At 32.7% G+C, this 15,165-nt stretch overlaps 1 protein-coding gene across 2 annotated transcripts in view; it reads right to left on the reverse strand.

The window, feature by feature from the left end:
• The window catches only part of LOC114330950 (retinoid-inducible serine carboxypeptidase), a 56,495-nt gene that overhangs the window by 34,565 nt on the left and 6,765 nt on the right, over window positions 1–15,165 (reverse strand). For both annotated transcript variants that reach the window (XM_028280401.2, XM_050657158.1), the window contains exons 2-3: window positions 10,974–11,249; window positions 5,026–5,210 (exon numbers count right to left, since the gene is read on the reverse strand). In XM_028280401.2, coding sequence (XP_028136202.2) covers window positions 5,026–5,210; window positions 10,974–11,249 — 461 coding nt within the window. The remainder of the gene's footprint in view (window positions 1–5,025; window positions 5,211–10,973; window positions 11,250–15,165) is intronic.

Consider the following 15,165-nt stretch of genomic DNA (forward strand, 5'->3'; position numbering starts at 1 on the left):
AAAGTAATTTTGTTATATTTGCATTATAATAAGAAAATATTTACATATCTACATATTGCATACATTTCATATTAATTCCCCAATGTATTCATTCACATACATGTAATATGTAATTTGGTATTTAACACATACATAGATAAGTACTAGTTACACTACTGTATTGTTGACGTAAAAAGACCTAAAACCATTTACATACACTGATTATGTAGGTACATATATGATATACATATTGGCATAGTATGTAATAAAACTACATATTGGCATAGTATGTAAAACTACACATTGGCATAGTATGTAAATAATATTATTACGTATATTCGGTAACACTTATTTCGACTAGCCACCAATGATCGGTTATTAGAATATCCCGGTTATAATAATATTTTTGCCTTGCACAAAGGCTATTCCAATAAGCGGGTTCGACTGTACATACCTATTTACTTTTTATTATCCTATGGATATCTGATCGAAAGTATTGTATTTTTTTCTTAATTGCCCATTTCTAGTTTCCCGGATGCGCCGGAGATCCCATATCGCCCCCTTTGCTCTATCGCCCCCTGAAAATCTCAAATCGCCCACAGGGGGGCAATCGGCCCCCGGTTGGGAATCACTGTTTTAGGACATCTTCAGATTTTATTAGAACTTATTTGCTTCTCCCATTCCTAGTGGCCGACTATTACTACGAGGGTCATTCGTAAAAAAAGGTTCCCTATGCCGCTGAGAAATACTGCGACGAGCTGGGAGAAATCTGGTAGCACTGCCTTACACATTAAATCTTCCTCTTTCTTACTCCATTACATTCATCTCGCTGCATTGCCAACTGTCGGCCTAGCAGCCTTCGGAGATAGAGGTTCCGGTCGCTGTTACCACCAGCCACCAATGTGAAATTCAGGCTGTTGTAATTTTTTAATGCAAAATGGATTTCATCTATTGACATTCATGGTGAGAAAACCGTTATTGGATGTTGGAACGTGGAATATAGAGGGTATTAAAGGAAAGACTGCAGAAATTCAGCAAGAAAGTATAAAAATGAACAGAAACATTCTAGTGCGAACTGAGACCAAGAAAAAAGGACAAGGAGTAGACGATATTGGAGAATATGTACAATGTACACATATATAGTGAAGTTGGAAAGGATTAACGTGCCAAAAGAGGAGTATCCATACTCATTCATAAGAAGTATAAAAATGGTAGAACAAGTTGGCAAGCAATAAACGACAGAATAATAACAGCAAATTTGACCATAAAAGGGCGTTGTTCATTAATTGTGAGGATATGCGGATCGACTGAGGATGCAAAAGTGGAAGAAAAAGAACAATATATCGCAATTTTAGAAGACACCATAATACAGATTGGTAAAAGTCGGGAACTCTTAGTTTTAGGCGATATGAATGCACGAGTTGGCAAAAAAATAAGAAATAATGTCATTGGAAGTTATGGACAAGAAACCCTAAATAATAATGGCGAGCGGTTAATAGAACTTTGTACGCGAAATGAACTAAAAGTCATGAATGGATTCTTCAAACACAAAGATATACATACTTACCCGTGGGTTCAAGCAACACGGAATTTGAAATCGATTATTAATTATTGTGGCCCAAAAATCGAAATTGAGCATTTCGTTTAGATTTGTTTCGATCGATTTGAGAAGTTAAAAAAAGTTATTAATTGTGGCCCAAAAAACGAAACTGAGAATCCTTGATGTTAGAGCATATAGAGGAGCAGAAACTGGAAGCGACAATTACTTGATAAAATCCAAAGTAATACTACCTTCATGAACCCAACAAAAACAGGCGGTCTCAGCCTTAGAGAATGGAGAGAAAATTGAAGCTGTTCGATATAATATAGAAAGTTTAGAACACCACAGTACAAAAATGCTGTACAGAAGCCGACTAGATAATATATTGGATGAAGGAAGGATTGTCACAAAACATAGAAAACGTACACCAACACATTATTTCAAGTATACAACAAGCCGTCAAAGAGGCGCTAGGTATAAAAGAAAATAGAATACATAAAGTTAATAGCTGGCAGAATGAACATCTACAAGCACAAAAAGAAAATAAACAACAACTGTACCAAAAATGGTTAAATACTGACCGGATAGAAGACAAGAAAAAATACAAAAACTCCCTCAAAAAATTTAAACAGGATATATGGCAGATAAAAAATGATTCATGGGAAAAGAAATGTAATGAGTTGTAAACGTACATAGGTAGTAGGAGGAGTAGAGAATCGTGGAGATTTATCAAAACATTGAGTTCAGATACAAGAGAAAATGTAAGGCTCGACAACATAACAACAAATACATGGGAACAGCATTATAAATCTTTGCTGACTAAAGACCGCCCACAATACATGCAAAAAGAATCAAACACAATAATAGTAGATGGTGAAGAAATAATAATAACAACAGAAATGGTACAGAAAGCTATCTCACAATTAAAAAATGGTCAATCACCTAGCCCTGACAATGTTCCGGCAGAACTAATAAAATCAGTTTAGAAGAAATTAATCCGAGTGATCACAGAATTCCTTAACAGAATTATTAACGGAGAACAAGTTCCGAAAAGCTGGAAAGAGGGCTGGATCTCTTCAATAAACAAAAAGGGAAGTAAAAGTGATGTCAACAATTATAGGGGAATAACTGTAACAAGCACAATGAGCCGTTTATATGGCAGAATACTAAAAACCATTATTTGCGAAGAATATCAACCCTAAGAATCCGAAGAACAGTGTGGTTTCAGGGCCGGTCGATCTACGATCGATAATATATTCTGTCTAACACAGGTTATGGAAAAAAGACTAGAACGTGGACAAGACACACGTATACTTTTTATCGACCTAACGAAGGCATTTGACACAGTGCCCGTGGAAAAACTGTGGGAGGTTTTGGACAATATACACATTTCTATCATCAATACCATACAATGCCTATATAAAATTCTATGTCAAGGGTAAAGCGAGGTAACCATCTGTCAACTAGATTCCAAGTAACAAAAGACCTTAAACAAGGGTGCTGTTTATCTCCCGTTCTTTTCAATATATATACCGACGGCGTTCTCTGACTTTGGAAGCAGAAATGCAGTGGTATGGGTATACCAATCGGAGACATCACACTATACACTTTGAACTACGCAGACGACCAGGTGGTAGTTGCCCAAGATAAGGAAGACTTAGAATATATGACGAGAAAATTGATGGAAGAATACATGAAATGGGGTTTAGAGGTAAACATAAAGAGAACACAATATCTACACATCGGAAACCAAATACAAAACATATCTACACATGATGTAGTCAGGGAAGATGCACTCTGTGGAAGAGCTGCCAGAATATCGAAATTTGACCATGTTCGAAATAAAAATATCAGAGAAAAATAGGTAGGCAGAAAACAATAGTGGAAGAGGTACAACGGAACCAACTCACTTGGTATGGACACGTTCAACGAATGGGAGACGAAAGACTTCCAAAAATAACAATGAGATGGATACCGCCAGAGAAACGAAAAAGAGGAAGGCCACCGACCTCCAGGAAACAAGGAATTACAAAAGCCATGTCAGAAAGAAATCTACAAAAAAGAGACTGGTTAGATCGACAGGCTTGGCGATTGAGTACCGCTATAGAACCGGTTATATATATACATTCATCGTCAGTTAATCGAATTTATGGGTAAGGTAAAAGTGAATATATGTTCAACATCTTAGGAAATGGTGTAGAGAATTCAGTGAAGACCAAATGGAAACTCAAAATGAATCTGAGGCTTCCCGCTGCGACCTTCGGTGAATTCTCTAAACATATGTGCAATTTTACCTATAAACTTCGATTAATTGACGATGAATATCAATAGGTGAAATTCATTTTGCTCTTAAAAAACGTATCACAATAAGGCTGCTAGGCCGACACTGAACAATGCAGCAACAGAGCATAGAAAAGGCAACAGCAGTGACCAATTGGAAGAAGGGAAAATTTCGCGCACTATTACTGCGCAAATCGTCGGCAATTATTCGCATGTACCAGACAGTGTAGAAAATCGCCAGTGTTGCCGATTTGTACATAATTATCAGATTTACTTAACTTTTATGACATTCTGATAAAAAATATTTTTTTATCATAATTTTATACGTATGCCTATGGGAATTATGTCAATAATTGGGACATAATACAAAATATTGACGATGAATGGCGATTGTAATTTTAATCTTTTGCAGAAATTCCAGAAAATATTCAAAAAAATCTCTTACTGGTAATAAAGTTGGTGCATTAACTGATATTGCAGCAGTGCAGAAATAAAAAAATCACTTTTTCTTAGATATCGTTGTTTGTCCACGTTCAAATGCGATCTGTGAGCAAATATTGAAATAGTTTTAGCAAGTGAAGAAGTAAAAGAATGTTACTCCTTTCAAACAGACAAAAATTGTTAATTTATTTTAATCACACAAATTCTTCATTTTCACAAGATGAGGAAATTTTATTTGAAAGCGTTCCAGATGTAAATTAGTTTTATTGCAGAATATGATATTGCATATTTTGTTAAAAGTATTTTTGAATTAACAAGTTAAGTTGAATAAAATAACTTTTTTCTTAATGTATTTTTACTACCCTTTGAAGCTACCGAGATCAAAAATTTTTGGCAAAATTGGATCATTTTAGCAGGGGCTTAATATATCTTAATATAATGACATCGGCAACACTACTGAACGAACACATCACATCACCACTGAGTTGTTGTACACTCGTGTACACTCGATCAATGTCGGCTCCGTACTTTTTAACTTCAAATGCGGCATCGTAGTGCTGGTAGTCCATGCTGGTTGGTTTATTATGCTGTGGCAGCGAGACGAAACTGGTGGGGAAAGAGAGAGGGGGAGATGATATGTAGGTCAGTGTTGCCAGATTTCTCGAAGTAAAATATTGCTGATGATAGTTTCCTTCGATAATGGGAAGACCACTTAGAAATAAACTAACAAAGTAAAAATATCTAAGTCAAAAAAAAGCTAACTTAATCAAAATTGAAATACCTACTTGGTATAATACAAGTGCAATTTCTGCTGCCATTTTTCCACCGTATGACTCGCAAAATATGTACAATGGTACGGTCTTAAATTTGGGCAACTGTTTGTAGAAATCTTTCATAAATTCCAAAAAATCTGTTGCAATTTGAGTATTATTTTTTGCGTACAAGTCATCACTGGTTACATATCCAAATCCTACAAAAATTACAATTTATTTTGAATAAATTAATAATTGATAAATTTTAACAATGAATGACAGTAACATGGTATAGATCAAGATTACCAGATGTTGTTTGATAGAAATTGTGAAGCATTTTGGTCTTTACACGAGGTCGTATATACAGGGTGTCCCAGACTAATTTAGCCACGCTATATCTCTTAAACGAATAGAGATTTTCCAATGGGACAAAAAGTTATCTATTCTACTTGTAATACACTTTAATATGGCGTAGAAAAAAATCATCCCCTAAATATTAATTCCTTAGTTACAACCCCTAACTTTAATTTTTTTTAATAGCACCCTGTATATTTTTTTATAGTTTTGGATATGGGTTCCTATCGTCTATTTAACAGATTTATTAAAAATAAAATCGGTTTGTAAATAATCAAGAAATCAATTTATTTTTTATTTTTGTTAATTAAGTTTCCAGGCTAATTTATCCAGGCTATATTTCTTAACAAAATAGAGATTTTTTAAAGGGGCAAAAACTGATCTATTCCATTTTAATATTAAACTATTTCCACTTTAATGTGGCGAAGAAAAAATCATCCCCTAAATATTCATCCCTTAGTTACAACCCCTAACTTAATTTTTTTTAGTAGCATCCTGTACATTTTTTTATAGTTTTGGTTGGGGTCTTCTATCGTCTATTCAACAGATCTTTTAGAAATAAAATCGGTTTGTAAGTAATCAAGAAAATATCAGTATATTTTTTATTTTTGCCAATAATTATGTGTCCCAGACTAATTTTTCCGGGATATATCTCTTAAACGAATAGAGATTTTCGAATGAAAATTGTTTTTGTTTTACTTTCATTCTTTTATTTTGTAATATTGACGATTTATCTAATTTCAGTGACAATAAAGCAAAATATTTCTTTTCTATTCTATTTTTTAAGGCTATCTTGATTAATTTAACAAAAATAAAAAATAAACTGATATTTTCTTGATACCTTACAAACACATTTTATTTTAAACAATCTGTTGAATATACGACAGAAGACAACATTCACAACTATAAAAAAATGTACGGGGTGCTATTAAAAAAATTAAAGTCAGGGGTTGTAACTAAGGGATGAATATTTAGGGAATGATTTTTTCTGCGCCATATTAAGGTGTATTACAAATGGAATAGATCAGTTTTTGCCTCATTCGAAAATCTCAATTCGTTTAAGAGATATAGCCTGGAAAAACTAGTGTGGGACACATAATTGACAAAAATAAAAAATAAACTGATATTTTCTTGATTACTTACAAACCGATTTTATTTCTAAAAAATCTGTTGAATAGACGATAGAAGACCCCAACCAAAATTATAAAAAAATGTACAGGGTGCTATTAAAAATAAATTAAGTTAGGGGTTGTAACTAAGGGATGAATATTTAGGGGATGATTTTTTCTCCGCCATATTAAAGTGTAAATAGTTTAATATTAAAATGGAATAGATCAGCTTTTGTCCCTTTAAAAAATCTCCATTTTGTTAAGAAATATAGCCTGGATAAATTAGTCTGGGACACTAAACAAAAATAAAAAATAAATTGATGTCTTGATTATTTACGAACCGATTTTATTTTTAATAAATCTGTTGAATAGACGATAAAAGACCACATCCAAAACTATAAAAAAATATACAGGGTGCTATTAAAAAAATTAAAGTTAGGGGTTGTAACTAAGGGATGAATATTTAGGGGGTGTTTTTTTCCACGCCATATTAAAGTGTATTACAAGTAGAATAGATCACTTTTTGTCCCATTCGAAAATCTCTATTCGTTTAAGAGATATAGTGTGGCTAAATTAGTCTGGGACACCCTGTATATCGACTTATAACGGCGGATCCAGCAACCTGGCAAGGTGGGGGCAATGAAATAAAAATTTTCTCGTCACTGGCGTAGGCAGGATTCTTTTTCGGAATGGGCTATTACTTTCTTTTTCTTCATGTTCCATATCCTTTTAGAACGTTGCGTTAGCATCATAGCTATCTTAATTTTATTCACTGCCACACTAAATGAACCACGAAGTGCTTCTTCGTCCTGGACTGGGTTTGCCTTATATTTTCACTTGCATAATATTTTGTAGCAACCTATATTTGGGACCTCTTATTACATGTCCGAAATACTCCAGCTTTCTCTTGTTGATGCCTTTATCGCAGTAGTCTGAAGCGTTCTAGTGTTGTGGAGTTTCAAATCTTCTCCACCCAAGAAACTCTTAAAATTCTTCTAGAGCACCACATCTCTAAAGCCTCAAGGCGATTTAGTTCGATTTTATTCACAGTCCAAGTATACCATACAGTAAGACCAAGTACACGTACTTCGATTTTAGCAGCGAAGTAGGCGGGCGCATCCTTATTGCCAATTTTAGATCTCTGTTACATTTGGACATCCTTCTAAAAGCGGCTTTTATTCGGAGGGTTTTTAATAAATGATCAAATAGATCTAACTAACTCTGCTTTGTTAAGTATACTTAATTAAAATGGACATACATCTAGAGATGCATCAAGTCAAACTAGTTTGATTTTACTCAACAAACTTGAGTTGACTTAAAAATCAAACTTTTTGTATAAAAGAGTTTGACTTGTCTTGATTTCGATATCTTTAGGTTTGACTTGAATTCAAACATCTTCAAACAGTTTGAAAAGTTTGAATATTACGCAACGTGTTTATTTTCAATTTTAAATGAGGCCGCCTATGCCTTTATTTGTTCACTACTGGCGGATGAACAGGGTGGTGGGGGGGGGGGTAGCGGTAATTCCCCCTCCCAACAAGGTCCAAAAAAATTTTTTTTACAAATTTCAATAAACATAGAAATGTTGTTCTGAAGCTATTTTCTTGTGGCATTTTTATAATCAATTACTTTTAATGGAAAATAAGCCAAAATTTTACCAAAAAAGTGATTTTATTATCGTTTCGAAGCCCAAATCGAGTTTCGTTGTCAAAATACCAAATACTACTAAAATAAACAAAAATGTTGTTGCTAAGTAAAAAAATTCTTCTAATAATTTATTTAATCTGACGCATTTATATTGTATTTATATTTGTTTATTTTAGTAGTATTTTGTATTTTGACAACGAAACCCGATTTGGGCTTCGCAACGTTAATAAAATCATTTTTTTGATAAAATTGTGTCTTATTTCCCATTAAAAGTAATTGATTATAAAAACATAGAAATGTATTGGCTGATACGATATTTAAACCGCAGACAGACAAATAAAACCCAATAAACGCGCCAGTTAGGATAATTATTAAGAAAGCTTAATGCATATTATTTATACATTATTTTTTTTTAAATTTAAACCCAACATTTGTAACCTGTATCCGAAAAAAATTTAAATTGTTGTTGTAGATATAAAACCATATAGATCTGGATCCCGCGTACCAAAAAAAAGTCGATTAATATCAAGCTGAAAATTTGCAAGCTTACCGGTGTCTAGTCAGACAAACTTTGATGTATGAGAATACTGGAACGGAAGAAGTTTTAATTGTGGCAAAGGTTAAAAATTTGGAACGTCAGACTACGTAAACGTTCCATGTATTTTATCGGACAGAACTTCCAATTGATTTGTTACCATTTCATTAAACTCTCATGCAAAAATCAGACTGGTGTTTATCACCAACTGGGCACTTTAATGAGTGGAACACGAAGAATGTCAAATGACAGGAATCATGTTGGTTCTCGTAATCTGACGTTCCAAATTTTTAAAATGTTCCACAATTAAAACTTCCCTGTTCCAGTGTTCCTCTACATCAAAATTTGTCCGGCTAGACACCGTTAAGCTATTAACAAATTTTCAGCTTGCTATTAATCAACTTTTTTTTGGTACGCGGGATCCAGGTCTAATAACCCTATGGTTAGTCTTGAAATTTAAAGAAATACCAACGAATATACAGCAATACTATCTAACTTTTGTATTGTGGTACATATTTTCGAGTGAACTGGCAGCTTGGTACCACATGTTTTTTCGAACTGGCCCTAAGATAAATAAATGCCTTTTTTAATAAAAGAAAGTCATAACAATTCCAAATAATTTTATTTTGAGCTGTCCATTGAAAAACCAAATAGTCTTATTTTATTGTAACCTTTAAGGGCATAGGCGTAACATGTCGCTTATCAAAATGTTCAATGTGTTTTAAATGTATTCATTTTTTTTCAAATCCTGAGAAAACTAATAAGAATTAAAAAAAAATTAAACGCAGCATGAAAGATTACATTATTTCTGAGGGACGAACATCCCTGAAAACTTCTATAATGTTTACTTTAATAAGTTACATTGGTGAACAGAAAAAGGAAAATTTAGTATTGTTATTAATTGCAAATATTTCATTCAAAACAAACTTTTTATTTATTCTAAGAGACTTTCGGCCCTCGGTAATAACGCAATCTTTCATTCTGCGTTTAAATTTTTCAAAAATACTTATTAGTTTTCTCAGGATTCGAAAAAAATTAATATCTACATTTAAAAATTTTAAATTAAAACACTTTTGACTTTTTGAAAATTTTGACTTTTATGTGGCACTCATTGTATTATTAATTTTCTTATCTTAATTGGAAACTAATAACATGTCTATCTCGACAAAAAAGTATATCTACTAAATAAATTATTTTTCAAAATCTTTCAAACTAGTTTGACAAACAGTTTGAATTTTCAAACCTGTACGATTGACCAGTTTGACTTGACTTGAAATATTTGTCAGAAGGATTGACTTGAGTTTGACTTGAAATTAAGTCAAACTCAAGTCAAGTTCAAACATTCAAGTCAAACGTGCAACTCTACATACATCCAAAGTTTGTAAATTTATTTAAAATTGCCTTAATAACATTTAATAATTATTTTCTAAAATATAGTTAAACTTGTAATTTGGTGTAAAGTTTATCAGTAGTACCATAAAAATCAACTATATTTGTTATTTAATCACTATTAGACGAAAACGCAGTATTGCTCGAAATATATCACATAAATAAATCACACAAATTTATTAATAATATTTTCTATATTAATTTTAAATCAAAATGAACATGGAGTAAAGCTAGACCTAAAAATCTATTATGACTCCTTTTGTTTCTAAGCCAAGTTTTAAGGCGTTTGAAATCAGAAAACGATCGTTAATTTTATATAATCAATTTTATTTAATTTCTATATTAATTTAAAATCAAAATGAACATGGAGTAAAGATAGACCTAACAGTAACAATCGATCCTGACTCATTTTGTTTCTAAGCCAAGTTTTAATGCGTTTAAAAGCAGAAAACGATCGTTCTGCACGTGATGTACTAAAAGACAAAGCAAGCAATATTTTTGTAATAGTATTTTACAATGTGAAAACACATCTTCATCGCAAAATTTAAAGCTTTGCATGACTGAATTTTTACTGTTTGTACTTCAGATCTTAAAATAGCCTCAGATGAGAATGACATTTTTTGAAACGAAACTGACTCATTACTTTGCCACAAAGAAAAAACAAATTACTATTGATATCTGGTTTCTGGCATTAGATGGTAATAAACAGATTTATTGTGAGAATTTTTCATTTATTATGTTCTAAAGACTTTTAATAGTCTTCGATTCCAAGGAAATCTGTGTTATGTTTCAGTTATTCAGTTATCAACAGGACACAAAACTCACTATTTATTTTCAATCGTCATTATCTCTTTCCTAAAAAAACTGTCAGTAGACACTAGGCGAGGTCCCAAGAAGGGGGCAATTGACCCCATTGACCCCCCTTGGATCCGCGCCTGTCGACTTACCGGTTCCGACAGGATTATCCACAAACAGAACATTAGCCCATTGTACCCAAGTAGTATTCCTAGGATTTAAATTTGAATCTAATGGACCTAACTCCTCAAAGTTTCCATAACCTGTTGAAGATGATCCTGGGCCTCCCTGTAGCCATATTAGAAGAGGTCTATCTGTTGGTGTAGAGACATCTGCGGTGGTATAATGAAGCCACCAAAATAAATTAGCACCAGGTCTTACTTCAGAGAAGCCCCATTCTTGATCTGTTGGACCAAAACCTCTTTTTCCTAAACATGATACATGAAACTATGATCAATTATTTTAAAACTTTTATAATAATTATTGGTATTGTCTTTTATATTTATTTATTATATCAAATAGGAGGTGATTTTAATGCACATGTGGGTCAATACAAAAGATGATATGAACCGATATACGGGGGACTAAACTTCGGAAATAAAAATGATAGTTTGGGATGATTTGGATATGGATATGGATGATAATATGAAACTTGTAATCGAACTACATACAGGGTGAGGCAAGTAAAGGGCCTATTAGAAATATCTCGAGAACTAAAGGCAACAGAACCATGAAAATTGGAATAAAGGGGTATTGAAGGATGATCTATTAAATGAAAATATTTTCATCTCTTTCCAACTTCCGGTTATACCGGAAGTTGCTTATAACTTCGTTTTTTTTTAATGGGACACCCTATATATTTTTACATTTTTGGATTCTCTTCGATGTCTTCTTTCTTAAAATTTGAGGTTTTGTAATATTATACAGGGTATTTTAAAAGATAATTACGTTTTTTTATTAATTTCGTAGCAAAATTAACACCCTGTAGAATTGTAGTAGTTTGACATCTAAAAATCTACTTACGTTCAAATGATTTTTAATATACTCTACTATTGTTGAGAATCATTAATATAGCTAAATTTTTAATTTTAGTATACCAGGGTTGGTCGAAACTCGGAATGAGTATTTTCTGAGTTTTCTTAAATGGAACACCCTGTATTTAATATTGTAATAAAATTATATTTTATGGTACTTTTTTATTTCTTAAGCATTCCCTTTACCTAACTGCTTTAATTTGTGCTTAATTGTTAATCGAATCAACAATCTTAACTACATAAGTATTTTGATAGCTAAACCATTATTGGTAATTTTAAGGACCAGTCTGGATTAATATGTATTTATTTCTGAAAAACTATTTGGGATTAAGTATTTTCACGGCCAGCCTAATGAAATTTTACGTATTTTTTGTTGCAATTAATGTTTAGTTTTAATCACCAATAACTCAAAAACTAAAGCAGTTAGGTATAGGGAATATATAGGAAGAAATATAAAAGTACTATAAAATATCATCTCACTACAATACAAAAATACAGGCTGTTCCATTTAAGAAAACTCAGAAAATACTCATTCCGAGTTTCGACCAACCCTGTATAGTAAAATTAAAAATTTAGCTATACTAATCATTACTAATACTAATGATTACTAATAATACTAATGATAACAATAGTAGAGTATATTAAAAATCATTTGAACGTAAGTAGAGTTTTAGATGTCAAACTACTACAATTCTACAGGGTGTGAATAATAGTGAATATTGCTACGAAATTAATAAAAAACGTAGTTATCTTTTAAAATACCCTGTATAATTAAAAAAAAAACCTCATATTTTAAGAAATAAGACATCGAAGAGAATCCAAAAACGCAAAAATATACAGGGTGTCCCATTTAAAAAAACGAAGTTATAAGCAACTTTCGGTATAACCGGAAGTCACAAAGAGATAAAAATATTTTCATTTAATAGATCATCCTTCAAAACCCCTTTAATCCAATTTTCATGATTCTGTTGCCTTTAGTTCTCGATATATTTCTAATAGGCCAGTTATCTGCCTCATCCTAACAGTTATCACCCCATTCTTTCGAAGAAAGAGAGTCAACCCGATATGCGCAAAATAAACAAAATCGTTCTAAGGCCTTAATGACACGAAGAAAAGGTATTCGTGAATGTATGAACCCCAAAATAAATCAGTGGGGCCATAAATCAACAATAGAATTTCGTGAAGCTAGGCAATAAGGCAAGAAGCGAAATAGAACCAAAATATCGGAAAAGATAAAAAAATTTGAGCAAAAATAGTAGAAAAAAATAGTTGAAACAGATAAGTAAGTCTATTACCAGAGAACGGCAGTTCTCGCCAGTGGCGCACACCAACACCCCCCTACACGCAACATTATAATATATACACGAAATTTTCGATTTTCTAAATCTGACTGATTTGAAAGATGGGCCAAGTCCCATCTTAAAGTTCAGGAAAAGATTCATATGTCAACCATCAATTTTGGTCCAAGGGTGTGGATTTCACGGCCCTTTCTATTTAGGGTCTGTTTTTCGTTCTCGTCCCCAAAACTTCCAAAAACTTCAAAAATTTAATTCCGACCTTTGCGGCTTCCAATTGTACTGATCATTACCTTTCCAACGCATGTCTAATTTTGAAAATCGGTTATACCATTCAAAAGTTACCGAGCTCAGAAATATGACTCAATTTTTATTTAAAAAAGGGAAAATGTTTGGGGAATACGTATGTATTTATGTATGTGTGTTTAAAAGTTACACCGATTTGAATTTTTTTCTGTGTTTGAAGAGGGGGTCAGGGCCGATTCAGAACCGGTGTAGTTTGTGACTTTTGACCACCCATAAGCCAGCTAGGGAACTTGGTAGGTACAAAACGGCATATTTTTGGGGGGTATATATCTTCGGATCAAGAAGAGACAGGAGAACTGCAAATACAACAAATCAATAGTGCTGAGTTAAGCTTTCAAATGGTGTTTAAGCCGTCAGGATCAGGCATACACACGGCTCAGTATAGCCGAAAAACTGAAAAACTATACTTTGAAAATTGTGGTTTTTCGACAATTACTCAAAATTTCAACCTACGAATTACGCAATAACTGAGCATTTGTAGAAAGACTCTAGACGAATCTAACGGTGTATACATCATATCCGGGAAAATTCGAATTTTTAAGTGATAGGCTTCATAAGTATGATCAAATCTATTTCCTACGGGAAAAACGGTTTCTCAAGCTCAATAATTCCTGTAATAGCTTCAGTTATCATACTTGACCTTAAATCCATCAAATACTACTGGTAAATACGTTTCAAACTCATGTTTACTGATCAAAATCGGTTAAGCCTTTTAGAACCTATTAAGCTACAAAAGTATAATCCAATTAACGATTATTCCCGAAATGCTTTATGTAGTTGTAGTGAATACGACGCTAAATTTGATCTGGCAACGTGCATTTCGACTTCATTTACCGGTCATCTCAATATTTTTTCAATCTATTTCGAATAGTGTACATTCGATGGACATTAGGTCATTTGGGAGATAATGCAACAAAGGTGACCATTTATAAAACTTAACGAGTAATAGAGGAATATTGCATTCAACTTCATACATTTAATTTATAAATAACTTTGAAAAACTCCTGATACAATAATAAAAACCGCTAAACGCCTTAAAAATGAGTGGCGCATACAATATTCCAGCTACAAAAGATCTGATGTGAATATTACGTGGCGCGAAAATGTATTTTCATTTTGATGTAAAACAAAATTCTAGTTTTATTTTAAAAGATTTTTCCGTAATATTTGCTAAATTTGAAGTAAACGCGCCACAAAATAGTTTCAAAATTCAAACTGTATAAAAGTTACTATTTTGTGGCGCGTTTACTTCAAATTTAGCAAATATTATGAAAAAATATTTTAAAATAAAACTAGAATTTTGTTTTACATCAAAATGAAAATACATTTTCGCGCCACGTAATATTCATATCAGATCTTTTGTAGCGGGAATATTGTATGCGCCACTCATTTTTAAGGCGTTTAGAGGTTTTTTATTCTTGTTAGACTGACACCAGTACTATTAGAGATACAGTGATTTAATTACTTGAAAAAAGCTATAAAGATTAGAAGGAAAACAAGAAGGATAACGATTAATTTAGCAGATCAACAATTGAACCAACGGAGCCAATCGCAGTATGTTCTTCTGAAAGTGCCGTGCCTTTCTACGTAGGCCTCCACGTTCATTATCTGGTCAGGTGAGATGTTGCGAAGCATTTCATAGCTGTACATTGTTGTTCATTGGCGAATATTACGCAGCCACGACCTCTCTTTTATAGCCCCAAATATGG

This window comes from Diabrotica virgifera, chromosome 7, assembly GCF_917563875.1.
Source record: "Diabrotica virgifera virgifera chromosome 7, PGI_DIABVI_V3a".
In the NCBI taxonomy this organism is placed as follows: domain Eukaryota; kingdom Metazoa; phylum Arthropoda; class Insecta; order Coleoptera; family Chrysomelidae; genus Diabrotica; species Diabrotica virgifera.